The sequence below is a fragment of the Mauremys reevesii genome, linkage group 10, assembly GCF_016161935.1.
Source record: "Mauremys reevesii isolate NIE-2019 linkage group 10, ASM1616193v1, whole genome shotgun sequence".
Classification (NCBI taxonomy): Eukaryota; Metazoa; Chordata; order Testudines; family Geoemydidae; genus Mauremys; species Mauremys reevesii.
Genome location: NC_052632.1, coordinates 38,270,094 through 38,297,183, shown reverse-complemented (window position 1 = coordinate 38,297,183; position 27,090 = coordinate 38,270,094). Strand labels below are relative to the sequence as shown.

At 47.0% G+C, this 27,090-nt stretch overlaps 1 protein-coding gene across 2 annotated transcripts; it reads right to left on the bottom strand.

Annotated features, from left to right (window-relative positions):
• SCAMP2 (secretory carrier membrane protein 2) lies at positions 1-26,842 on the bottom strand. 2 transcript variants are annotated; one of them, XM_039491098.1, is made up of 10 exons: positions 26,600-26,842; positions 17,604-17,684; positions 16,095-16,184; positions 15,515-15,649; positions 13,119-13,236; positions 8,507-8,635; positions 7,331-7,490; positions 6,510-6,611; positions 2,353-2,470; positions 1-388 (listed from the first exon to the last, which is right to left on the bottom strand). In XM_039491098.1, exons 1-10 carry the CDS (start codon positions 26,654-26,656, stop codon positions 242-244), a joined length of 1,137 nt encoding a protein of 378 aa, XP_039347032.1. In that variant the 5' UTR covers positions 26,657-26,842; the 3' UTR covers positions 1-241. The 2 variants fall into 2 exon arrangements, with proteins under 2 accessions (XP_039347032.1, XP_039347033.1); XM_039491099.1 differs by lacking the exon at positions 15,515-15,649 and having other exon boundaries at positions 26,600-26,835.
• Between the last annotated feature and the right edge of the window lie 248 nt (positions 26,843-27,090).

Below are 27,090 nucleotides of genomic sequence, written 5' to 3'. Positions count from 1 at the left end.
TCCTGGATAAGGAGAGCTATATTTGATTTAAGAGAATATTTCCCTAGCCCCCCACCCCAAAGCAAGGAAAGAAGAACTAGTCGCCAGAAAGGCAGACAAGCTGAAGCTACAGAGACCTCTTCTCATCTTCGCAGCCAGCGTCATGGAGTTAGCACGGTGACCGTGGAAAGTGCATCTTAAGATCAGGTTGTGATGAAAAAGGAAGGGGAAGGGGGCACAGTGGTGGCACCCTTGGGAAGGGCTAGTTTCCCCGGAAAGCACCCTGTGCAGCTGAAGAAGCGGCCCCTGCCGCTGCGTTCTGGAAGTTCCTGTTGGTGAGGATGCCTTGGGAGAACTCTTCCTGAGCCCTTTGGAAACTGGCTCCTGTCCGGCGATACAGAGAGTGCACCTGAGAAAGGAGAGAGAGAATCTGTCAGCCAAAAGACTCTCCCTTTCACCCCACCACCACCTCTCTACGGGATTCTCCAGGACCTCCGGCCGCTGACAGAACCTCAGGACAGCACACAGGAAGCTAGCAAATCCCTCTCCCGCTAGTTCCATAGCTAGCTAGCTTCGCAGGCACGAAGGGATGCCACCAGCAAAAACAGAGGCTGGCAGCTAAATCAATCCAGCATGAGCTGTGGAAGATTGAGGAGGAGAAGCTCCTCACACGTTACAAGTTAGAGCCCTCAACTCAGCAGAGGATGAATAACCAGGGACCACCATGCAACTGAAGGATGGCGTGTAAGCCTGACCCCTGAACACTGTCACACAAGAGACCTGGGTATGATGGTACTTGGTGTCACAGAGGCGGACATCATCCCAGGAGTCATTTAGGACTCAAGGAGGAGGCGACTATGGAATTCACTCGCCCCTTCCACCCCCCACCCCCAAGATTCCCCAGTTGCCTTTGATATCTGGCAAACATTCATCCAGATACTGCAGGAGGAAGGCAGGTGAGGCATGTTTGGAGCAAAGTTGGAACAGCAGGAGGTATATGTGTTTCCCAGACAGCAGGCTGTAGGAGGGAACTGGCTCGTGGCTGCAGGGGGCAGACCATGGTATAGTTTAAATGGGCACCATGTGGTGGTGATGGTTTTGAAGTATTTGGCAGAAGAACGTAAGAATTATTTTCCCAGGTCAGCCCAGTGTCCTGTCTCCAAAACTGGCCAGGACCAGATGCTTCGGGGGAAGGTCCAAGAAGCTTCTTGATGGATAATTATGGAATAACATGCCCATAACTGACGGGCTAGGAAGAAGCTAACAAGTGGCGCATTCCCCGAAGTGGGAAGATTCACAGCCCTTATATATTTTAGTGTAACTGTGGCTGTTTTCACAATCCATGTAAGCGTTTGATCTTTTCAGAAATTCTACTTAGCTCTTGGCCTCATTGAGCTCTTGGGACAGTGAACAGGTCAATTATGCACTGGATAAAAATGTGATCAGAGAGAGAGGAGATTTCTGTTCTCTAGCCCATTCATTGTTTTGTCTATCTACCACATATCCCCTCTTTAGACTAACCAGTCCCTATCTTTTCACTGACTCTGGGTATGGAAGTCTCTTGCATAGCTGTCATCTTTTCCACTCCCCTCCCACTTCGCTGTACAGAGCCAAGCACAGTACCTGCAGGCCAGGCTGGACCATCTACCTCATTCACAGAGTGGCAGGATCCTGCCGATGTTCTTTTCTGCCCTATGCTTTATGCATCAGGGCATCGTTTGCTTTTTTGACTGAGTTCAGGCCTTCAGTGACCCATCCCCAATGAAGACCAAGCTTTCCCAAGTGGTTACAATTAATCTAGAACCCAACAATGTCTAAGACCAATTCACGCGATTCCTGGCAGTTTCACTTCCCTGCATTTGTCAATGCTGAATTTTATCTGCCCTCATCCTGCCCAGTCTCCTACTGTGTCTGGGTCCCTTTGAACTTCCTGACAATCTGTTCTAGTCTCAACCTAAATCGCATCTGCAAATCTTGCCATCTCACTGCTTTCCCCTGCTTTTCTAGATATTAAATGCTGGTCTTGTGGGGGCCCCCCCTCCCTGGTAACCTTTTGCCGTATAGAAAACAGACCACCTAGTCTGTTTTCAGTCTCTTATCTAGTTTCCCATCCACGTGATTACTTATGTTTCCATCACCGCTTCTTGTAAGGGACTTTGTACAAATCCAGGAGGAGGAACAAGAAAACATGCTTTCCAAAAGCTTTTGACGAACTTGCTACTTTCATCCTTCCTTCGACACTAAGCTGGTTATTAACCACAAAACTCTAGAAGAGACTATGATTCAATACCTGGAAATCCTTTGCTACTGGTGGTGAACTGCCCTAGGATGCAGGATTTAAGTTGGAGCTGCTCTTGTCTTTCAGTAACTTACCCGCTTTAGGAGGAAGAGTGAGAGGACAGCAGACAGCGTGAAGAATGCGGCCACCACCATCATGATTATCGACACAGCCCAGTTTTTTTGTGTCTGCTCCAGAGCTGCAATCCAACCACTGTAAGAAAGAGGGCTCATCACATGAAGAGTACCAGGTATACACAGGGACAAGAGAATAGACAAGACTCTGGGAGAGCCCTAGGTTACTCAGGTTATTTGATGACAAGAGGACTAAGGGACCACAGAGGACATGCAGCCAACTGGAGCTGCTACAGGAATATCAGACCACAGGAAAAGTTCCTTACAGAATTTAGTCTCATGCAGGAAGTTACCCATTCTAGATGCTAGGCTAGCTTTGAAAAGGATCACTGAGGTGCCTTCCCATTCCCTTGTACAGTTCCCTCCTCACAGTGCAGTATGGGTATGTCTATACAGCAATGTAAGCCTCGGGTTAGTAGGACTTGAGTCAGCTGACCCGTGTCAGGGAACCCTGGGCTTCAGTGTCTACACTGCATTTTCACCCTAGGTTAAGGATTTTCAGACCCGTGCTCAAACCTAGGGCTCTGGCATCCACACTGCAGTGCATGGACCCGAGTCACAGTAACCCTATCTCAGGGTGCCTAGCCCCCACCCCCTATGTCGACATTCTAGCCCTAGGAAGGTGGTGCATTGTGGGAAAACTCTACTGCCCACCCTGTTTCCTAATTGTGGTGTTGCTATTGATGGGACTCAGTTGCCCATAAGGAGCACAAGTACATCAGCTCATAATTAGCTCCTCTCAGTAGAACGACTGCAGTGTGAGAAGGGTTTATACTGAACTACCATTGAATCTGAGAAGTGGGCTCAAGGCTGAGTCACAGAGGTGGGAAAATCCCCAGGTGCCCCTGTTCTGAGGATAATTAGGACATCAGGCTCCAGGGCTGTCAAACTATTAAACTGAAACTTTGCAATTCTTAACTTTTAAAATGGGCTGTTCAATGAAGGTGTCGTTGATTGGTTTTGTTTTGAAGTTTGAAATAAAATGTAGATTTCAGAGGAAAAACTTGCCTCCCTCGCCCCGCCTGGCGGCTGCTGGCTCTAAAGCAATGAAGTGCATCTCTAGGGCTTGGAATGCAATGTGCTCCAGCAGCCCTGGGGATCCCTTATCCCTGTCCCCGCTGTGCCCAGGAGGCAGGGATAAGGGATCCCTGGGGGGAAGTTTGGGGGCTGGCTCCCACTCACTGCATTCAGTGCATGCAGCCCCTGCACACAGCCCCAGGGAGGGCGGAGCGGCCTGGGAGCAAGGGACAGAGAGCGCAGTGGGACCAAGCAGCTGCCTGCACAGAGGGGAGCGGCAGAGCTCCTGGCTCAGCATGGCTGCGGGGGATGACTCCCAACATCCTGGCAGCTAGGAGCTGCCACCCACTTGTCAGCTTTGCTCCCTGCTCCTGGCAATCTCTGTGCACCAGTGAGGAGCCATAGCAGAATCAAGGAGCACACTCAGCCAGGCAGTAATGGGGCTTCTGATCGCTGCACTGGCTGCCTGCACTGCCACTCCTCTACCGCCGGGAACTCTGGGATATGTCTGGAGGACTTCTGGGACCCAAGTCAAGATGGGGCTGCGTGCACACAGGAAAGCAATAGGGCTCAGACCCTAGGTCCCAGGTTAACATGGGCTCGGACCCACCAGCCCTGCAGGGTCCTGAGACCCTAGGTCCAAGCCCTAAATTAGCACAATTGGTGTGTGGACGCAAAGGGGGTTAGGCTTGAGCCTGGGTTTCCACTGCTGTGTAGACATACCCTAAAAGTAAATGCAATGTAGAACACACACAAATGGTTGCTAGCTGGAGAGGAATGGGCAAAAGCACCATGGACTTGGGAAAGGAGTAGATTTCTAGCCTGGGCTAGTATTTTCATGAGAGTCTTGCAAGGCTGGGAAAATATTTGTGAGGAGTGGAAGAAACAAAGAAAATAGGATGAAGAAGCACAGCGCAAGAGCTGGATAAAAAGCTCCTTAGTAGATGCCAGTTCCTGAGATTAACCCCTAGAGTTCCTTATGGCCATATCCCTGATAAAGTGCAAAGGGCTAGGACTACCAAGACACCTAGCTAGAATCCAGAGTTACCTATTTGGACAAAGGTCCTCCTCTCAGCATTTAATTTCAACTGCTATATAAACTGGATTATCTTTTGCCAAAGGAGACTGAGCAGCAACTGGCGAGAAGGAAATATCTGACGTGTTTCATTAGCGGTGTATTTTCCACTGTGTTTAACTAGCATTAAACACAAATCACACTATTTAGCCACTGATGAAAATACTGTCTGCTTGGGAGCGGCCTTCTCTACAGATCAGTGTGTTCTTGGGAACCAGAGTGCTCGCCCAAGTCAGACTGAAAATGGAGCTCTGACTGTGACTCAAAAGGCAGTGACAGGGTCAAAGAACCAGGAGAGGGAGGGATGACTTTCCCCAGGAGCCATTCTCCAGGCTGTGGGCAAAAACAGACTGTGGCTTCACTGCAGCTATTACCTGAAGGTGCCAACACAACTAAACTCCCAGCTCTGACTTTTTCACATGCATAATGTGAAGAATAGAGTGTGTGTGTGTGTGTGTGTAAAAGAGAGAGAAAAAAAAAAGCTGGAATTAAAAAAACCCACTTCTGTCTCAGTTGAATTTGCAGCCAACACACTAAGAATCATAGAATATCAGGGTTGGAAGGGACCTCAGGAGGTCATCTAGTCCAACCCCCTGCTCAAAGCAGGACCAGTCCCCAACTAAATCATCCCAGCCAGGGCTTTGTCAAGCCTGACCTTAAAAACCTCTAAGGAAGGAGATTCCACCACCTCCCTAGGTAACCCATTCCAGTGCTTCACCACCCTACTAGTGAAAAAGTTTTTCCTAATATCCAACCTAAACCTCCCCCACTGCAACTTGAGACCATTACTCCTTGTTCTGTCATCTTCTACCACTGAGAATAGTCTACATCCATCCTCTTTGGAACCCCCTTTCAGGTAGTTGAAAGCAGCTATAAAATCCCCCCTCATTCTTCTCTTCTCCAGACTAAACAATCCCAGTTCCCTCAGCCTCTCCTCATAAATCATGTGCTCCAGTCCTTCTAATCATTTTTGTTGCTCTCCACTGGACTCTTTCCAATTTTTCCACATCCTTCTTGTAGCGTGGGGCCCAAAAGTGGACACAGTACTTCAGATGTGGCCTCACCAATGTTGAACAGAGGGGAACGATCATGTGCCTCCATCTGCTGGCAATGCCCCTACTTATACAGCTCAAAATGCCGTTAGCCTTCTTGGCAACAAGGGCACACTGTCAACTCATATCCAGCTTTTCATCCATTGTAACCCCTAGGTCTTTTTCTGCAGAACTGCTGCCTAGCCATTAGGTCCCTAGTCTGTAGCAGTGCATGGAATTCTTCCGTCCTAAATGCAGGACTCTGCACTTGTCCTTGTTGAACCTCATCAGATTTCTTTTGACCCAATCTTCTAATTTCTCTAGGTTCCTCTGTATCCTATCCCTACCCTCCAGTGATTCTACCACTCCTCCCAGCTTAGTGTTGTCTGAAAATCTGCTGAGGGTGCAGTCCACACAATCCTCCAGATCATTAATGAAGATACTGAACAAAACTGGCCCCAGGACTGGCCTGTAGTTCCCTCAATCCTCCTTCTTCCCTTTTTTAAAGATGGGCACTACATTAGCCCTTCTCTCATTTTACAGGGGATCAAACCCGCAAACAGATGGATTCTGGTAGCCAGTCTTTAGATTATTCGCACATACGGATCTGTAGAACATCGCCTCCACCAGAGCAGGCTACGTGGCTTTTTAGAGAGTAGCCAGACAAGATCTTCATTGAAGATGTGGCACCAAATAGACACAGAAAGACATTTAGAAATAAAGAGAACAGGAGACAGCACAGTAAGGAGTGGTTGGGAACTGTCAGGCTATATCAGCAGAGGAGATACATGCCTTTGACACGACTAGAATAGGGAGTGTGGCGGAGAAAGCCACCCAGCTGAACTCTGCAGAAGCCGTGTACCAGAACAGAAATGGAAGAGGACAGACAGCTTTAAGAACAAAAAGCACAAAACAGAAACTCTTCAAACAATTGCAGTCCTGTTGAGAAGGTGCCAGTTCAGGGCTGCATTGCACATGCAGTAAGTCATGCTTACCTGTCCCCCCAGCCAGGAATGCCGACTGCCTGGATGATGTAGATTGCAATTTGGCAGAAAAAGACTAAGAAGAACACAAAGAAGCTGAAGGAGCTGTCAGACCTGCAAGGTGAGAGACGGGGTGAGTGAAATCCAGGAATCCCCAGGACAGACGCACGATACAAATCACAAAAGCATTTTGTAAATAAACAGGCAACAATTGCAATGAACCCTTCTCAGGCTGAAGATTGCATGAGGGGTAGGGACTGCGGAACCAAGAGGAAGCCATGCAGCAAGAGAATTATCAAACCCAGTGGCTGCAATATGCACTCACTCATTCCGTATGGTATGTCTGATGGTAAAGCCCCCTTCCTCAATACTTGTTATACAACCAGGCTGCTTTACTGGGCTACTACTGTCAAGAATTCTCTTAACATGAACATAACTAGGACCAAATAATCAGCTGGGGTTTGGACACTGGATAGATGTTCATTGACAGGCATTTCCCAGTTACATTAGAGGTTTCTACTGTATCTAATATGGCACATTTAGCCGCAGTCAGATGATCTTTCACTACATCCATCTCGACAGGTTGTAGATTTTAAGGTGAGAAGGGACCATTAAGATTATCCAGTCTAAGCTCAGAGTGAGCACAAGAAGATCAATCTCTCTTCCACACCACCAGCACATACCCCCAACATCCAGTCTGTAAGGTAGGTTTTGGTCTATCTAATGTACTGAAGACTTGGAAAATCCCCCAAGCGAACACATTATGATCAGATTAAACAGCACTTCCTCCCAGTAATGGCTGTATCCCTATTAAACTGAAAAATGGTACTTGCCTGAAAGCCTTGTAGATGGGTCGATACCAACAGAGGAAAGCACAAGGGGTGAACAAAATAAACCACAGAATTGAGAGACCAAAGTCTACTCCTCTTTGTGGAGTGTCGGTGAACCATGCCAGGCAAGCAAGCAGGTTTAGAAGCAGGGTAACTGAGTGAACTGTTCAGGATGGGAGAAAGAAAGGAAACAGATTAGCAATCTCTAGGAAAACCCACAAAGTGCCAAAGCATCACTGCCCTCTCATGGACCACAGTGCACAACATCGTCGATAGAAACTAGGTAGCACGTGAGCCATAGTTTCAGCATTTCCCTTCCCCGTCGAGGGCCATCTGCATGGAAAGGTGGATCTTACTGTAAGGGTCCATCTGATACTGCTCCTTATCGCTCTAGCCCAGGGGTCGGCAACCTTTCAGAAGTTGTGTGCCGAGTCTTCATTTATTCACTCTGATTTAAGGTTTCGCGTGCCGGTAATGCATTTTAACGTTTTTAGAAGGTCTCTTTCTATAAGTCTATAATATGTAACTAAACTATTGTTGTATGTAAAGTAAATAAGGCTTTTAAAATGTTTAAGAAGCTTCATTTAAAAATTAAATTAAAATGCAGAGCCCCCCGGACCCATGGCCAGGACCCGGGCAGTGTGAGTGCCACTGAAAATCAGCTTGCGTGCCGCTTTCGGCACCTGTGCCATAGGTTGCCTACTCCTGCTCTAGCCTAAAGTCTTAATTCTTCTTAACTGGCTGCTGGGGATGCAATTACAACATCCCACAGGACGACTACTTTAGGTGGACAGGCTGATAAACACCAAGTGGGGAGCACAGCTTGGGTTCCCTGATGCATTAAAGTTAAACACATCCACCATCCTTTCAGATTCATAGATTTTATAGTCCAGAAGGGACCATGATGATTGTATAGTCCTACATAACACAGGCCATAGAATTTCATCTAGAAATACCTGTATTAAGCCCAATAACTTGGGGTTGAACTAGAGACTTTTTTAGCTCTGTCTTTAAAAAACAGAGGACCAGGAGTTTACAGCCACAAAGGATACCTACAGATGACTTCAGCATCAATAGCTACTATGGAAAAGTCAGCATTTGATAGAAAGCCTCCTGAGAAAGAACCATTCCAAATTTTCCTTCCAGCCCAACACTATTTCCCCAGCTGTGCTTACTCACACATCCACAAGTAATACAGCATCTTGCATATTCGCTGGTAATCAGCTGGGATGTCTGCAGAGAAGTCCTGATAGAAACACGGCTTGATTGGACACTTCTTGGGAAAAGGTGGCCAATTGTTCTGTCTCGCTATAAAAGGAAACAAGGAGAGATCCCTCAAGAGAGTTCCCTGGTTCGACAGACTCACTAAAGCACGCTAATTCACAAGCAAGCAGACTAATAGTCAGTATCTATTAAGACTTGACCCTTGGAAGATGATGTAGCAACCAGACCATGGCAAGAAATTTGATTTGAATAGTCTGAGACTTAGAAGTAACTGCATCAGGTGCTTCACTCATGGATGTATAAGCACTGCTAGGAACCAGTGAAATGGGTCAGGTGTTGTTTTAGAGGCCTCTGATACAATGGGGGTTGGGCCGAGACTGTGGAACAAACCCCCCCAGGGACAAAGGACCATCACAAACCTCACCATCTTCCGCTCCAAGTGCGGAGCACACTTCTTGAAACTGCCTTCTTCAACACACATAGCAGGGAGTACACACAACCCCCCCCCCCACTAGAATCTAAACACTACTATACACTACACACACAATTCTTGTCCTTAGCCACACGTGACAGATGTCACCCACTTTGCTTAGTGTGCTACTGGAAGGTACCCAGGTGAGACTATATCAAATTATATTAAAAAACTCCAATAAAAGAACATTAAGGCTGCAAAGTCAAACGTCCGAGTTAGGAATTGTCAGGATTAAGGTTACTTGTTCAACTTTAATTTGGCATTCTTGTGTGTATGCATTACAATAGTCTTTAATTACATGATCGCATACTATTTTTCCCCCTGCCTTGTTCAGTGAATGGGTATTTAATGTTACTTTGTATTGTCCTCATTCAATGTGTGGCTGTCACATTAATTTATCTGCACAACACCCCTGCGAGAAAAGGTGGTGGCATTATTTCCATTTTACAGTATTGAAAATGAGGCAGACAGATTAAGGCCAAAGTTGTCAAAAGTGTCCAATAATTTAAAGCACCTAATGTGAGACACCTAGGGCCTGATTTCCCAGAGTACTTAGCATTAGGGGCGTCATGCGATTAAAAAAAGATTAATCGCACTGTTAAACAATAAGAGAATATCGTTTATTTAAATATTTTTGGATGTTTTCTACATTTTCAAATACATTGATTTCAATTACAACACAATACAAAGTGTACAGTGCTCACTTTATATTTATTTTTAATTACAAATATTTGCACTGTTTAAAAAAATATTTTTCAATTCACCTAATCTAAGTACTGTAGTGCAATCTCTTGATCATGAAAGTTGAGCTTACAAATGTAGAATTATGTACAATAACTACATTAAAAAATTAAAAAATGTAAAACTTTAGAATCTACAAGTCCACTCAGTCCTACTTCAGCCAATCGCTCAGACAAACAAGTTTGGTTTATTTGCAGGAGATAATGCTGCTCGCGTCTTGTTCACAATGTCACCTGAAAGTGAGAACAGGCATTCGCATGGCACTGTTGTAGCTGGCATCGCAACATAATTATGTGCCAGATGCACTAAAGATTCATATGTCCCTTCATGCTTCAACCATTTTTCCAGAATATGTGAGTCCATGCTGATGATGGGTTCTACTCGATAACGATCCAAAGCAGAGCGGACTGATGTATGATCATTTTCATCATCTGAGTCAGATGCCACCAGGAGAAGGTTGATTTTCTTTTTTTTTGTGGTTTGGGTTCTGTAGTTTTCACATCGGAGTGTTGCGCTTTTAAGACATCTGAAAGCATTCTTCACACCTCACCCCCCTCAGATTTTGGAAGGCACTTCAGATTCTTAAACCTTGGGTCGAGTGCTGTATCTATCCTTAGAAATCTCACATTGGTACCTTCTTTAAGTTTTGTCAAATCTGCTGTGAAAGTGTTCTTAAAATGAACACGTGCTGGGTCATCATCTGAGATTGCAATAACATGAAATATATGGCAGAATGCAGGTAAAATAGAACAGGAGACATACAATTCTCCCCCAAGGAGTTCAGTCACAAATTTAATTAACACATTTTTTTTTGACGAGCATCATCAGCAGGGAAGCATGTCCTCTGGAATGGTGGCCAAAGCATGAAGGGGCATATGAATGTTTAGTATATCTGGCACGTAAATACCTTGCAACACCAGTTACAAAAGTGTCATGTGAACACCTGTTCTTACTTTCAGGTGACATTGTAAATAAGAAGCAGTCAGTAGTATCTCCCATAAAAGTAAACAAACTTGTTTGTCTTAGCAATTGGCTGAACAAGAAGTAGGACTGAGTGGACTTGTAGGCTCTAAAGTTTTACATAACTGCACTCAAAAACAAACAAACAAAAAAAATCTACATTTGAAAGTTGCACTTTCACGATAAAGAGTACTACAGTACTTGTATGAGGTGAATTGAAAAGTACTATTTCTTTTATCATTTTTACAGTCCAAATATTTGTAATAAAAAAATAATATAAAGTAAGCACTGTACACTTTGTATTCTGTTCCAGGTTTCTTCTTCAGGGTTTTTTTTTTTTTTTTTGACCAAAACTATTCACTGAATTTGCAAATAGTTTTGGTGCCCTGAAAACTGCAGTTTTCAAGGAATTGACTGCTCACCACAAAAATGTCACCTAGCTCTAAAGTGTCCCCAAAGCACAATTCCAGCTGGTTTCAGTTGCAGTTGTGAATGCTCAACACTTCTGTAAATCTGGCTCTAGGTGTCATGTTGTGCATCCAGAAAGTTGAGGAACACACAATTAGTGGCCAACTGTGAAAAGCTTTTTTTAAGTGACTTGACTAGCATCACACAGGAAATCTGTGGCAGGGGCAGGGATACAATCCATTTCTCCATGGTGGTATTCTATTTCCTTATCAATAGGATCACCTCTCTTCTCCTGTAATCCTCTGCCTCATTCACTATATGTACACAGTGTAGTTGTAGTCGTGTTGGTCCCAGGATATGAGAGAGACGGGGGGGCGGGGGGGGGAGGTGAGGTAGTATGTTTTACTGGACCAACTTCTGTTGGTGAGAGAGAGCTCTGTAGCTCAAAAGCTTGTCTATCTCACCAACAGAAGTTGGTCCAATAAAAGATATTACCTCACCCACCTTGCCTCTATCATTCACTAAACACGTTCCAACTTCTACAACAAATAAGGCAAGTGTCCCACAGACAACGGTCTCCTTCATTACACACAACCCTGCTGCATTCCCAGGGCACCATCCATCCTATACAGTGAAAGGGGCAGAGGTCCCATGGAAAAACTAGTATGTGATTATGTAACTAAAGACTATCAGTGCCTATGCACAAGGGGGCTGAAATATGGTTACACAGGCAACCTTAATTTTGGCATTTCCTAACCTGAGTGCTTGACTCTGCATTTAAAAAAAAACAAAAAAAAAACCTGTTAAAAGATTAAGGCTACAATCTCCTAATTTAAAAAAAACCCGAAAAAAATCCCATTATGCGGAACCATACTGACCACCATCTTGAGTCATCAGCTGGCTTCAGACCTTTAGATCTGCAGAAGGGACCTCTACCACTTGAGCTAACAGTGTAACTGGAAGTAGTAGTAGGCTGTTATCCTCTGTGCGGACCAGCTACCAGAAGGGAATGAGACAGACACTTTGCCAGTGAGTTCTGCAGTTCTTTGTTGACAGCACAGGAACAGAAACTCAGAGCTCCTGGATGTGAAGTCTAGTGGTTATAGACCCTTCTTTCCTTGTGCCCTCTGGCTGCCCTCCTCCTACGCCCTCTCTCTCTCTGGGCTGCAGTATGCTAGGTACAGACAGACTCTTCTGAGGATTTTGCTGCCAAACTAACAAGGGTCTATTGAACACGTGCTGACAGTTTTTTTAGAGGCTGAAAATTGGCCAAATTTCAGTGAATTTTAACGATCCTGCTAAAGCATGGAGCAACAGAGCTTCGTAACAAGACTGCTGCAATAATATTTTAACATGGGTAAAACAAGGAATTTTTCCTGAACCTCATTCTCAGAAATCACTGAATCATTTTAACTAAAACTTTCAAAAAATTTTTAGCCTGAGGCACACACCCAGCACGGACAATTTTAGCCTGAACAGTAAAAGTTTGGCAAAGTTATAAGCAACTGAAAACAGGATCTTATAATGCAAAGTGTCGGGCAACCTTAACTATGGATGGTACCACAAACTCCACCTAGAATAAAACAGCCACCTATAGATGAGTGCCTGAGAACATCGGCATGTGTATGAGACAAATGGGTAAGAGGTGTCACGTGGTCTAATGGAGATAGGTAGCAGTGTCCCCCCACCACCACCATTATAGGAAAAATGAAGCAAGGTCCAATTGGCTGGAGGTTACACACGGCTGGTCTCAAAAATCCCAGCTTTTATTACTCTCCCCCTTGTGGGATGCCTCAGAATTACATTAAAACGGTGTGTGCAAGTTTCCATTGCTGTGACACTCAGATGATTCTCATGCCCCAGCACAACATAATGGGGTCCGACACCCTGCAGAATGCACCAGACAGGGGAACTCTTGTACACTCGGGCTTAGACAGGTGTGACGCACAGAATGGATTCTTAGACAGGGAAAGAAACACTACTCACGGTTAAAGGCTGCTGCATTATTCTGCAACTCTCGCTCCTTCCTCTCCAGCTCCGCTGCTTTCCTCTCCAGCTCCTCCTGCTGCTGAAGGAGTCCAGCCTGGGCTGCTGAGGCTACAGCCTGCATGGAGAGTCACCGAAAAGCAATCAGAACCAAAGAGCCATTCAGTGGGGAGAAGGTCCCTTCCTAAGGGAAGAGGGGATGCACACACACTAATGAACGTTCCAGCAACATTCAGAAGGTTGAGGACATCTCAGAAGCAGAACATTCATGGTTGGTCTGAGATCTCCTTCAGCTTTCTGCCTGCATCGTGGTAGGATGTTAGTAATAGATTTCTACAGAATCCACCAGCAGCTCCCTTCTCATTGCCCAACTCTTCCGTGAGGGTGACTCTGACAAAGAGGGAATCTTCTGGAATATTTGTATGAAGCCTGTGTGCGCCTCAGTTTCCCTCTCTACTTTGCATGGCTACCCAATGAGGGCAAAAGGGTTAACAATGCTGCTGGAACTGCATAGAGGAGACAGGTGTATGTGCCACCTCGCTTCTCTGGGAGGAACAGAGTTGGTAAGGAACTGTTTGAAACCGACTCAGATTAACAAGGGGTCCAGAGAGACAGTTCAAGCTTCAATGACTCATGCATGGCCCTGCCTGAAGAACAAAGACTGGGAGGTGACCAGCAAGGAATACAGCATAGGCTTCTGGTTCTGGCTGCTCTCCTGGGACTGACTATGGAGGTCAGGGAGAGAGAGAGCATCTGAAATGTCGCTCACTACAGCTTGGCTGTGAATCGTACTGGCTTGGCCAGAATGGTTTCAGCTTTAACCTTCATTTCTCTATGCTAACCTAGGGACTTCCAGTGCTGGGTTCCAGCTGACTGAAAAATCCTACTCTGTTCTGAAAATGCTGCTTGGATGTCACTGCAAATACTGGCTTGGGCGCATTAGTCCCTGAAGAGTGGACAAGTCTATACGCGGTCTACTTCAGTTGGACTCGCTGGGCAGAGCTCATGGTGTGAAACAGGAGGGCTGGAGCCCAGACACTCAGTCTAGGAGATGGTGAGGCTGCATGACCAAGCCTCAAGGAAGGAGTGAGATCCTTTGGGGTTCTGCCACGCTAAAGGGGCTGCTCCAAGAGACAGTTTAAAAGCTGGGCACAGAGCAGATCCTGTAGCTCTGAGACTGCACAGCTTCTCTGGCAAGTTATTCTACTTTTCCTCTTCATTTGAGGCCATTACTTTTTGCTGTCCTCACATTAACTACTGAAAATCCCAGCATGCCCAGAGGCTTGTGTGTTCAGGGGCGGCAGATTTGTAGAAATTTTGGTGGTGCCCAGAGCCCGCTCCCCCCAAACTCCACCCCCACCTGCCTAAGGCCCTGGGAGGGTGTTTGGGGGGGGGGGGGGAGAAGGTCTGGGTGCAGGCTCTGGGATGGAGTTTGGTTGCAGGCTCTGGGATGGAGTTTGGTTGCAGGCTCTGGGAAGGAGTTTGGGGGCGGGAGGAGGTGTGTGGGAAAGGCGGACACGCGGAAGGGAGCACCCAGGGGCGGAAGGCGGGGCCGAGGGAGAGACCCGGCCTCAAACATTGTTGAAGCCGGGCCCCGGATCAGGAATATTCCTGGTGCCCAAGCATCACAGGCCCATAGAACTCGCCACCAATGTGTGTGTTAATACACTGGCAGGAGCTTCAGGCCAATACCCTTTTGCAGCTCTAGTTTAGCTGTTCTGCTTTCTTCCTGGGTCTCCTAGAGGCTTTCAGCTCCAGGTTTTGGGTTTAAATTCAGCCCAGCCCAGCTATGACTGAGTCACTTTCCCCTGAAATGCATTCTGTGGTCTCTGAAATGTGCTGCTTGTCAACGAGGGACTGAAGGGAGACAAGCACCCACACCATGACCCCCTTCCCCAGTTGACACTCAGCGGAGAGGGCAAAGGCTGAATGAACCATGAAGACAGTCTCCCCCTTAAAAGGGCATATTGGTGGGGAAAGCTTGCACTGCTGCCCCCTCGCCCCATACACACACCCTATGGATAACTAGAGGGCTTCAGAACTGCTAATCTGGGACTTTTCATCAGCACTAAGATAATTTAAACAAAACCAAACAAGATAAAAACTCCCTCTCCCCAAGAGTCTCTCTCGTTACTCATTTTGGATCCTTTCCAAATTAGCACCAATTTGTTTCAAGAGCAAGGAGCCGCAGTCTGCTCAGGCGGTGAGGGGTAAAGGCAAAGCTAAGAGGTCCTGACAATGAAGGGAAATAGACAGTGGGCTCCTGGGGTTTACGGAGTATGGTGATAACCACTCAGAGTCTAAAGAGCGGGAACCTCCCAAGCTGGGACAGGAGATTTTGGAGGTCCCAGAAAAAAAGGCAGTGAAGCCCCCTCTCTTCTCTGTACTTTGCCTACCTTCCCCTGGATCTCTTTCACCTTGTTGCTATTCTGAGAACTGAAATCTTCTCCTAGCAGCCTCTGTCTCTCTGAATTCTTGCTCGCTGAGATGAACCTGGACGGCTGGTACTTGCTGGCCTGCCTAAGCAGCAGCTGCAACACACAACTGCACTGTGTCCACACTCACAGAGCAGAGTGTGGCTGTTCAGTCCCTGAAACTAAGCTAACACTGTTAACAAGTTATAGGCAGCATTGTGCGAGAAGGCCAAGCAGAACGGGACAAAAAACAGAGTCAGTTTCAGTAGCAGAGGGAAAGACACCGGGGCTTTACATTGTCTACTTCTCGGAATTATTTGCAAGGCTATTAAATATTCCCCATTGCAATGCCAATCAATGTAATAAACACAAATGAGGGCAGCGTTGGTCAGCTGCAGCCTCCCATACCCCACCCAAATGAATCCAATCCCTATAGAAAAGTCTTGTTGAAGGCCTGTAAGACGCATAGAGGCTCATTTGTATTCCAACAGTTTTGCTTAGCGGAAGCCACGGTGTGAGCTCTCCAGACATTCAGCAGAAAGGTGGTGGCTGGGTATATTACCTGTGGAGTGGGTTCCACAGATGGCTGTAGGACAGCGGGTTGTGAAGGGCCAGCAGGCTGCGTCGCTGGAACGGTCTGAGCTCCATTTGTCTAGACAAAGAGTGACACAGCAAATGAGCATTACACACATTGCTTCAATTAGCTCTGGGAACCGCTGAACGCCAAGTGCCTTCAAGTAGGTGTGTGCCAAATTGGAAGGCAGGCCTGGAGTCCCAGGAACACCAGGCACCATCCTGCATAAGCATCTTTATTGTATGTTTCTGAACCATCTGTTAGAACCTCTTTCAAAAGTTTACAACTGAACATTGACTTAATGCAACTTTGAAACTTTACTATGCAGAAGAAAAACGTTGCTTTCCCCCTTTTTTTAGTAGTTTACTTTTACCACAGCACTGTACTGTATTTGCTTTTTTGTGTCTGCTGCTGCCTGATTGCGTACTTCCAGTTCCAAATGAGGTGTGTGGTGCACTGCTCAGTTTGTAACTCTGGTGTTCATAACTCTGAGGTTTTACTGTATGGAGACTGATGCCTCCCAGTTATTATGGGTAACATCACATGCCAGAAAAGAGACCAATGGCGCTTTGATCTACTGTTTAAATAGTGATTATTGGTCTTCTCCAGCTTCCCTGCTTGTCACTCCATACCCCGTACCCACAGCAGTATTGGAGCTGGTCACTGCTGCTCCGAACCACCCAGCTGGCACGGATATCACAGCAGTAATCCCTCTCCCAACAGAGAATCTGATCTTGACTCTCATGTCTAGGGCCCTACCAAATTCATGGCTGTGAAAAATGCATCACGGACTGTGAAATCTGATCTCCCTGTGAAATCTGGCTAGTGTAGAGGAGGGGCAGGGCTGGGGGCTCTTACTGTGCCCTGGATACTAGTCCCAGCCAAGCTGGGGAAGGATGGGACTTCCTCTTCCCCTACAGGGGTCGCTCCCAGGCCAGGTCAGACCTATCTCCGGGAACCTCCCCCAGCTGCAGGTAGCTCTGCAGCTGCTGGCTAGGAGCCCAGCTCTGAAGGCAGAGCCGCCGCCAGCAGCAGCGCAGAAGTAAGGGTGGCAATACCACGACCCCCCTACAATAGTCTTGCAGCACCTTCCTTAGCCCCCTTTTGGGTCAGGATCCCCACAGATACAACACCATGAAGTTTCAGACTTAAACATCTGAAACCATGAAATTTACAATTTAAAAAATCCCATGATCATGAAATTGACCAACATGGACTGTGAATTTGGTATGGCCCTAATTATATCCCTTGGCATGAGACTTTTGTTCTGTTTCACACTTTGGGATTGCTTTGGCCGTGAGAATTCCTGCAGGCAGATCACTGGTGCTCTGCTCTTGGGGTCTCATGATAAGTGCATTGTGCATGTAACACAGTCACTGTCCGGTAGGGACAGATCTATGAATGCCTCATTCATCTTATAGTCCCCTCTATAAAGGGACCCAGCTGTCTGATACAACAGGTATGTAGCTATTTGGTGCAATCACATGAGACACATACCAGCCGGGAGTTCTCAGAGAAGGGATTGAATTCATCCAAGCCGCCTTGGTTAGCATGTGTCAGCTGTGTCACTGAGGGATCCTGAAAGAGAAAGGGGAAAAGGGATTAAGACAAAGGTAGGCGTTAAAGGGAAAAAAAGGCACAGCCTCTAGACAACCAGTTCCACATGTTCCTTACGTTTGTCAAGCTAAACAAAACCAGTGACTGATCAAAGCTTCCGAAAACAATACCATGTCGCAAACACTTAGTGCATCTGGCCACGGGCGCCCCTTCTGCGCCGCGGCGCGGGAAGTGCGCGCATTCCAGTTTTCGCCAGAGGCTCAGCTCCCGCTGCCTTGCGCCTCGTGCCCGCCGGTGTCATGCTCGCGGCGGCGCCGCAGGCCGCCGCGCCGCGAGCCGCGGGAGGGAGGGGGGCGCGGGACCGCGGCCGGCGGCGGGCCCCGGTCCGCTTCCCGCCCGCCCGTGTCCCGCGGCGGCGCGCGCGGCGCCGCGCCGCCCGCCCCGGACCTGCCGCTGCCATGCCGCCGAGCAGCCGAGGGAGCCGCCGCCGGAAGACGGGACCCGGCCGCGTCATGCCTGCGCTGCAGGTTCGCGCCGCCCGGCACACCTCTTGTGTGTGGTGTGGGGGGCCTTTTTTTTTTTATATTTGGCCCTCCCCCAAAAAACTTTGGACACCCCTGACTTAGTGCTTTTTACCTAGTTTACAAATAGTGAAATTGAGGCAGAGAGAGATTAATTTGTCCAAGATCAGTCTTCAGCACAGTTGCAACTAGGACCCAGATTTTCTCTCATCTCTGAACTTTACCCACTAGACCAGTGGTCTCCAAACTTTTTTGATTGTGCACCCCATCAGTAAAAAAATTTTGAGCATGCCCCCTCCCGCTCCCGGCCGAACTGCTGGGGGCAGGGGCGGGGAGAAGCGGCGCTGCTCCGGCGGCGCTCCTCCTGCGGCTCACCCCGAAGGATCCTCGTTTGCGCACCCCACTTTGGAGACCACTGCACTAGACAACTGCTGCCCTGAAGGCTTTTGTAAAGCTGAAGAAACTGACAGTCCATGTTGAGATGACACTGCAGTCTGCCTTCACGTAAGGCTCCAGTGTCCTCAGGATGACAGAGTCTCAATCAAGTGCAGCTGAACAGGTTTTCAGGTAGAAAGGTAAGCTAGGTGACAGACATCAGCTACCACAAACTGCTTTCATGCAGCCCTCTTCTGGACTATCGAACTATCTCCCAAAGCAGCCATTCTGACAAGACAAAAAAGCTATGAAGAATAAGGCTACGGTTTCAGGTTAACTGAACACACTATCATACTTGTAGGTTTAAACCCAGATTTTGGTTGGAGCGTCAGTTTCTCCTTCCTCCACTCAGTGCCAGTCTCCTTTTGGTCCCTTCCCATAATCTTACTGCTATGCAAAACCTGAAGACAACTTTCTTCCTCCCTCTGTTGCACATTATTTAACCCAAGTCTCGTGTGTTGCAGTTTGTATGAAAGCAGGTATATAAAGCCAAGCTGGGCTTTGCTAAAGGTTCTCCCTTTAATAGCCAGACACTGACTGCGGCTGACCCTGAAGCGTTCTTTCTCCCAAAGGTAGAATGAGGTACAGTTGCTTCTCTGTAGAAGCCTTCCCCCCACATGGAACAGCCATGTAATTTTATCTCTGGAGTTCTGCTTAAGCAAGGTGCTTTCTCCTCTCTAGAAACCAGCCTATCAGCACAAGCCATTTTATTTTTGTTGTTAACGGGGTAAAAAGAAATTGCGAGGCTGGGCAGGGGAGGAGGAAGAGCGAATTCACATAGGTAAAGGTTGGTCAAGTTTCCTGTTGGGTAAGCTCCATAACATAGAAGCTGTAAACCCTGGGAAAGCCAGCTGACTTGTCTCAAACATACTGTAGATCGGTCTCTTGCCTTCCAGTACAGCTTTCTGATCAAATGTGTATAAAAAGCTCCGTTTAATGAGTAACTTTAGACATCCCCAGAGATCAGACACTCCCTGCCTAACTGGTTACACAAGTTTATGAATCACTCCAGGATGAAGTCTCAGAAACAGGTACTTAGGCCATGGCTACACTTGCAAATTTGCAGCACTGCAGCAGGGTGTGAAAACACACCCTCTCCAGCGCTGCAAATTGCGGCGCTGCAAAGCGCCAGTGTGGTCAAAGCCCCAGCGCTGGGAGCGCGGCTCCCAGCGCTGTACGTTATTCCCCACAGGGAGGTGGAGTACGGACAGCGCTGGGAGAGCTCTCTCCCAGCGCTGGCGCTTTGACTACACTTAGCGCTTCAAAGTGCAAGTGTAGCCATAGCCTTAGATGCTGAATTGCATTCACCAGGCAGAATAGGGTTGCAGAAACATTCCAGGGAACCTATACCTGTCAGCAATTCTGCAGGCAGGGGATTCCCAGAACCAGGGGCGGCTCTAGGTATTTTGCCGCCCCAAGCACGGCAGGCAGGCTGCCTTCGGCAGCTTGCCTGCGGGAGGTCCCCGGTCCCATGGATTCGGCGGCACACCTGCGGGAGGTCCGCCGAAGCCGCGGGACCAGCAGACCCTCCACAGGAATGCCGCCGAGGGAAACCTGCCTGCCGCCCTCGCGGCGACCGGCAGAGCACCCCCTGCGGCTTGCCGCCCCAAGCACGTCCTTGGCGTGCTGAGGCCTGGAGCCGCCCCTGCCCAGAACAAAGGATGCATGTTCTAGTCATGATCCATAAGGTGAAGCACATGGGGAAGAAAAGCACCAGTTTAATCAAGTGTACTTACAATCTACCTCTAGATTTAACCACAAATGCCCTGGGAGCTGGAGGTGTTGGAGGAAGGAGGGGCCTAAGCCATCAATTTCTGCAGCATTTAGCCTTTTTTAAAATCAAGTTTCAATTCCTCTTCGTTTGTAATCCTATGAAAACCTTCCACACATGAACTCTGACAGTGCTGTCTTCCTGAGTGCATGGACAGGTAGTCCTACCCTCTCTGCCTCTGTTTATGACTTTCCCAAGTAGCAAAGTGAAACTAACGAGCTTTTCACAGTTGCCCATTAATTGTGTGTTCCTCAACTTTCTGGATGCACAACATGAAACACCTAGAGTCAGATTTACTTTAACTTGACCAGTTTTACACACCTTGAAGGCAGTATGCCTTGTCTACACTAGACTTTTTACACTAGACTTTTAAAATGTGTTAGTTAGAACATGGCAGCTACCATGTGCTAACAGCTAACACAAACTAACTATAAGGTCCAACAGATGGCTACCACATCAGGAACAAAGTTTTTAGGAGCGTAGGAAGGTAAGACCGTTCAAAGAACCCGAGCTATCCAGCTGGAAAAAACTTCCTATACCTCAGAATCCCTATCTGGGCAGTAAAAAGTGTTGGGTTTCCTGTCACCCACCCAAGGCTGGAAGGGCTGTAGTGCTGCAAAGAGAACTGAGTTGCCTCAGGATAGATTCAGAGTTGCAGTAAAAAGCTACAGTTCTGATCACTTGCTGCTGCAAAACAGTTTGATTCGATTTTGAGAGAGAGATGACCTTTAATATTATTTTATAGCCTTTAAAAAGTGAATACTTAGTTGTGGTTCCCAGGGCCAGGCAGTTTAATTTGCAGATCAGAGTTGTTTAACAACTATAGATGTGAAGACTTGGCTGATTTAAAATAAATTGCAATGTGTTCGGGTTTTAGGGGAAAAAAAGCTATCAGGCAGAGGATACCACTGAGGGCTCTGGCTCCTATAAGCCTAAAGCACATGGCAGAGTGGAGCATTGTTAAAACCTGTTAAAAGTATGAGATATTTACACCAGGGGTTCCCAAACTGTGGTATCTGAGTTTGATGTTCCATCAATTCACCTGGCAATTTTTTAAGGTGGTATGTGAACCAATAAAGTTTGAGAGCTGCTGATTTAGCAAACACTTTCTAGAAGTCATTGTAAGCTATCCCTAGGTTTCACATCCGAAAGGTGGAATGCTTGGTAGTTCCCAGAAAGTACAAGAAGAATTTGATAATGTCAGTCCATTGAAGCGAGAGTAAGATCTTTTCATTTCCCACATGCTGCTCACGGGAAACGCATGGAAGCAAATGGTCTCACTTTGTTCACAAGAAGCATATTACTAGATTGCTCTGTGAGATGCACTGAGGAGACTCACAGATTTACTTGTTTAGCTTTCCACATATAGTCAATAAAAAAAGGATTTTAGTTCTTTACATTATGCTGCAGTTTGCAAGCCCCAAATGGCCCTGATCTTGAACCAAACTCTTCTAACACAGATTAAAAAGCTTTTAGAGACTAAGTTGCAAAGACTGTGTATTTGTTTTACAGGCAAGCCTCACAAATACATACAAAAAGCTAGTTTTATTACTGTGCTAGCTGATGGATCCAAAAACTTCTGTGGCTGAGCAAGAATTGGAGCACAGCAGGTTTGTGCAGGATGGGAAACTTGTACTCTCTTCTGGTAAGACCTGGAATCTCGGTCAGCTGATTTATTACCTTTGTGATTCTGACAGCTTTAGAAGTTGTGGAGATCAAGGTGGAAGAGCTCACATCTCAACTGGCTGGCTTGAATGTAGAAGTGTTCATGTAGACAGTGCGTAAGTTCAAGTAAAGGCAAAATCCTCATGCTGTTATTGACCATAGCATCAGTCACAATCTTGCACTTGCTATTCTGTATCTCAAAAGATTATCCCACCCTCTTAAGAAATTTCAATTTATTTTGACTATAATTTAAAATGTTATTTTTTATGTCCCGAAGGATGCTGGAGACTTAAAGCTCTTATCTACACCTTTGAGGCAAACATGCGCTACTCTGGAGCTATCTGTCATGTATACTGGGTTGCCAGAACAATTAGCAAAAGTCATTTGGCTGTCATTTTTGTGGAATATACCACAGAAACAGATTTCAGGAGATCAAAACAGGCACATCTGTGAGCGTACAGTGCATTTCATGACTGACCTTCTCAGTACTATGAATTAAATCTCCTACTTATCAAGGAAAAGATACCTTGTTGTTTGAGGGTTTGCAAGAGCTCGGAAGTGCTGTGTGGGAACCAGAGCAATAGACAGTCCTGAACCTGACTCCTGAAGCCCAAAAATGTATCCTTTGGCATGACAAACCCAAAGGGTAAATACACTGCTAGGGCTTCTGGGGCAAAGCTGCAGAAAATTCTGGACTACATGTCCAAAGCTGCTATCGGGCAACCACCACCATCGTATACCTGGTTTCACTTATTTGAATCCACATACTGGCTAGGAGATTAAAAGTATGATAAAGAATTGCCCCATTAACGCAATATATTAATTGTCAAAATGCCAAACTGGACTAGTGCTATTCTGCATAACCATGATCTAGATTTCAAATCAGATGGACAACATCTATAGCTATTGGCAGAGTTGTGGTAGCAGCATTGGCCTCAGGACATTAGACAAATAAGGTGAGTGAGGTAATAACTTCCACTGCACCAACTTCTATTGGATGAAAGAGACAAGCTTTCAGGTTACACAGAACTCTCTTTAGGTCTGAACTCTCTGTAAGAACTCTGGGTAGCTCCAAAGCTTGTCTCTTTCACCAACAGAAGTTGATGCAATACAAGATATTACCTCACCCACCTTGTCTCTCTAATGTCTATAGAAGTTATTTAGCCATTAGAGTTTTCACTTGAAATTGAAATAAATTACATAGGCTCTCATGAGTCCATCAGACTGCTGGTGGCTGGCATTTTCATCTATACTAATGCAACACAAAACTGAACATAAACCCAAGTGAGAAACACTCCCTTTAGAAAACAGAGAACATGAATGAGAAACCCTGACCCAACAGTCCAAAACAGAACATGCAGAATGCAAAGAAATGTCCTTAGACAATGGCAGCAACAACTGTGAAGATATCTGTACCCTTGCTTTAAATCTGTAACAGGAAATCAGGGTGGATGTGGGCTGGGGAAAGTTGTAGGCAGAAGCTACAGACAAGCTTAAGTGATAATGCTATTTTTCTAATTTCAATAAAGCTCTTTGTTCAGTGTTAGAAAAAAGTGACTTAATTCTTTGCTACAGTCACACTACAATATTTTGTTTTAGCTTACTTAATGATACGAGACTTAAAATTAGGATGAGCACATTTTCTTGTCAGACAACCAAATGTGATGCCTCAGCCACCCGTGGACAAGTGATCAGAATCTTTTCCCCCAGCTTGCTCACTACATTAGACACAGCATGTCCAGAAAAGTTTATATATACTAGTCACATGAGACAGAAACCCCCCCCCCACCCACCCTCAAAGAAGCCTCCTAGTGGATGAATAAGAACCCCATTGGAAAAACAGACAATTGAAGCTAATTTTGACTGCAGAGAGAGAGAAGGAATGTAAGAAACTGAAGTTATTCAGCAGGAATGGAAAGCATTCCTCTGGCAGACACCCAGCACACATACACACCTCTGACTTCCTCTCTCACCTGCTTTATGTGGATTATTAAAAAAAAAAAAAAGTAGAAGACTGCCATCCTAGAGTCACCTGGCTCTAGATTACATCTATCTTATTGTTTGAACAATAGGCTAAACTCAAGCACAGCCTGGTTTGGTCAATGATTCTGTGGCAGCATGATGATGCACAAACCAGAATATTTACACGCCCTCAGTATGCAAATGGACAATATCCATATTTCCAAGCCACCAAATTTGCCCAATAAAGGTGATAAAAAAATCACGAGCCACTTCTAGTTCTCAAACATACCCCAGCAAATATTTCTGTTTTCACTTGGGTATACCCAAGATTATTTCTGCTTCCTACTCCCCTTGGCTTTATAATGAAATCAAAATCTTTTGTTATTAAGATTTTAATTACTGCTGGCTCACCAGATTTCAATACCACAAAAGCTGTTCACGAAATAAGAGGATATGCACCAAGATACAGCTTCCTGTTATGCCCTGACACTTTTCTGTCATGTCATAAAGGTAAAGAACTTTATATAGATTTTCTGAAATGTGAAGTGTTAACATTCATCTTCACACCTACAGCCATGTTACTCAGGGTCAACAGACTGTTTTTGGAGCCCTCCACCAACTCCCTAGGTAAATAAATGCAGGTTGCAAAACAGCACACACAGACATCAACTCAGCATAGAAAGATTCCAGGCAACATCCAGCGTGTGTGCAGGGCCCCAAATCACCTCAGAAAGAAGTCCTTTCTCTTAGGCTGCGAAGGCTAAACCTCTGTTAGAGTATGCATTTAACTCTGTATGCTGAGCAGTATTGCCAGAGGAGAAGGACCCCTAGAGCATATGGACATAACCTTGCACAAGTCAACACAGAATGTGAAAAACCACCAGTTGTTATGCCACAGTACAGCAATGCAACTATCTGAGTGGAATATTTAACACATCTACAACTCTGTCCAGACACTTGCAATCCAGTGTTGCTAGAGCTTCCTGTACCACTGTATCACAGTAACTGACACCATGTCATGTACATCCAGAGAGATTTTAATGTCTCATTCACTTGTTAGAATGAGTTCTGCAGAAAGAAAGCGTGCGCCCTTTGAACCAAGAGCATGGTACGCACATTTACCACAAAAATATGCACGTAGACCAGGCAATGCTGGTACATTATGAGCCTCAATACTATGTCTTAATACTGTCCCACGACCGACTCCCATTCACTTGCACACTCATTCAATGGGCCTGATTCTCCTCTCACTCACACTGCTGTGTACGCCCCAACATAGAACTGGTTACACTAAGTGAACAACATGGCACAAGGTATCTACGACAGAGCTTGGCCAGTTACAAACCTTATTTTCACCATATGGTGGGTGACTGCCAGCATAACTGAATGGGAGACAGCAGGCACTGGCTGATACAGCCAACATATTAACCTAATAAGTGGAAATAGCTGCTCAAAAAGATTGGGAACCACAAGCCCTTGCAATACAATGGGACAGTGATCTTTCCTAAAAGGGGCCACAGGACACAGCTGCACTTGAAATACAGTGTCTGTTCTTAATAAAGACTATTTCCCAAGATAAGCTTCAAGAAGGTAAAAGAGGAAGGGCAATCTTGTGGTTAATACATAGGACCTGAGTTCAGTTCTTCCCACAGACTTCCTGCATAACCCTGGGCAAGTTGCTTAACTCTCTGTAAAACAGGAGTAATATTACTACTTTTCTCCCACACTTTGTCTGTCTGGTTTATTTAGATTGTAAACTCTTTGGAACAGAGAACATCTCTTACGTGTATGTAATACCAGAAAGCACAATGGAGGCTCTCCTCTCAGCAGGGGCTAATACAAATAATGCGTTCTCAGATTAATTTAGATCAGTGGTTCTCAAACGTTTTGCCCAGCTGTACTTGTGTATGACGACTAAGGCCTAATCCTGCCATGGTTACAACACCCAGAAAAGCCAATGGGAGCTGCACCTGGAACCACTGGCAAAACAAGGAGCCTGTCAGTGTCCCAGCCAGTGCCTACTTCTCCCAACCCACCGGCCATGCCCTAACCCAGGACTGCGACTTGGAGCAGTGTCCTGCTGGGTTAGGGCTGCAGGAAGGGGGGCTCTGAGTTGCATGGCAGGTGAGGTGCATGGCCCTGCTGGGTGGGTGGGTGAACTAGGCCCCGCAGAGTGTACAGACCGGCGAGGGGAGCGCACAAGCAGCACGCACCAGGCAGATTGTGGGGCTAGGGGAGGGTGGAGCACGGGCTAAGGGGCTCCCGAGGGGGGAGTGGGAGGAATGGAGAGCAGATGGGGCAGATCCGGGACACTGGGGGGCGGAGGCAGAGCAGCTTTGTGCCCCCCTCCCGGACTTGCTGCTGGGTCCCGCCTCCCCCGATACGCGTCGCAGACCTGGGGCTCCCAACGGGCTGGCACAGCCCCACAGGATCGAGCCCCCATCAGTCCCGCCCTCTCGCCCCTGATTGGGCGGCGCGGGTCAAAGCGGCCCCACCATTGGCAGGCGGCCCCTCACTCAGCGCCAGGTCCCGGCCGTGGGGCAGGGGGCGGGGAGCCGCGCGGCTCGGAGGCGCTCTCCTACCTGGAAGGGGTTCACGTCCACCGGGTCGGCGAACGGATTGGTGTCGTAGGCCGACATGGCAGGGTGCAACTCCGTGCCTGCGCCGCCCTCCCCGCTTCCTGCTCCCTGGGAACGGGACACTTCCGGGAGCGAGACTGCGCGTGCGCCCGGCTCACAGTCCGGGACGGGCGTCGACTAGTTTCTGCCAGGTGACAAACAGAGTTTGTGACGTCACGGGCTGGATTAATCCCGGCGCATGCGCCGCGAGGAGGAACAAACGCGACTAGGGTCGCGCTCGCGGGCGGGGCCAGTTGTAACGTTTGTCTGACGCCGCGTCGGAGTGTGCGCGTGCAGTGCCTGAGGGAGGCACGCGGACGGCTAGGGGCGGAGTCTGGCGTTAAATGACAGGCGGGTGTGGTACGGCGGGAGGTTGCTATGGGAAGGGGGTGACACGCCTGCGTGGTTGTGTATACCTGGGGAAGGAGGTTACACACGGGAGGCTGCACACACAA

Excerpts from the sequence above, each read along its gene's own strand:
- SCAMP2 (XM_039491098.1), bottom strand. The coding sequence starts at position 26,656 with ATGTCGGCCTACGACACCAATCCGTTCGCCGACCCGGTGGACGTGAAC. Across the intron at positions 13,237-15,514 it reads TGAAAGAGATCCAGGGGAAG|GCTGTAGCCTCAGCAGCCCA; the intron begins GTAGGCAAAGTA and ends CTCTCCATGCAG. Across the intron at positions 6,612-7,330 it reads CCCATCTACAAGGCTTTCAG|GTCTGACAGCTCCTTCAGCT; the intron begins GCAAGTACCATT and ends CTCACCTTGCAG.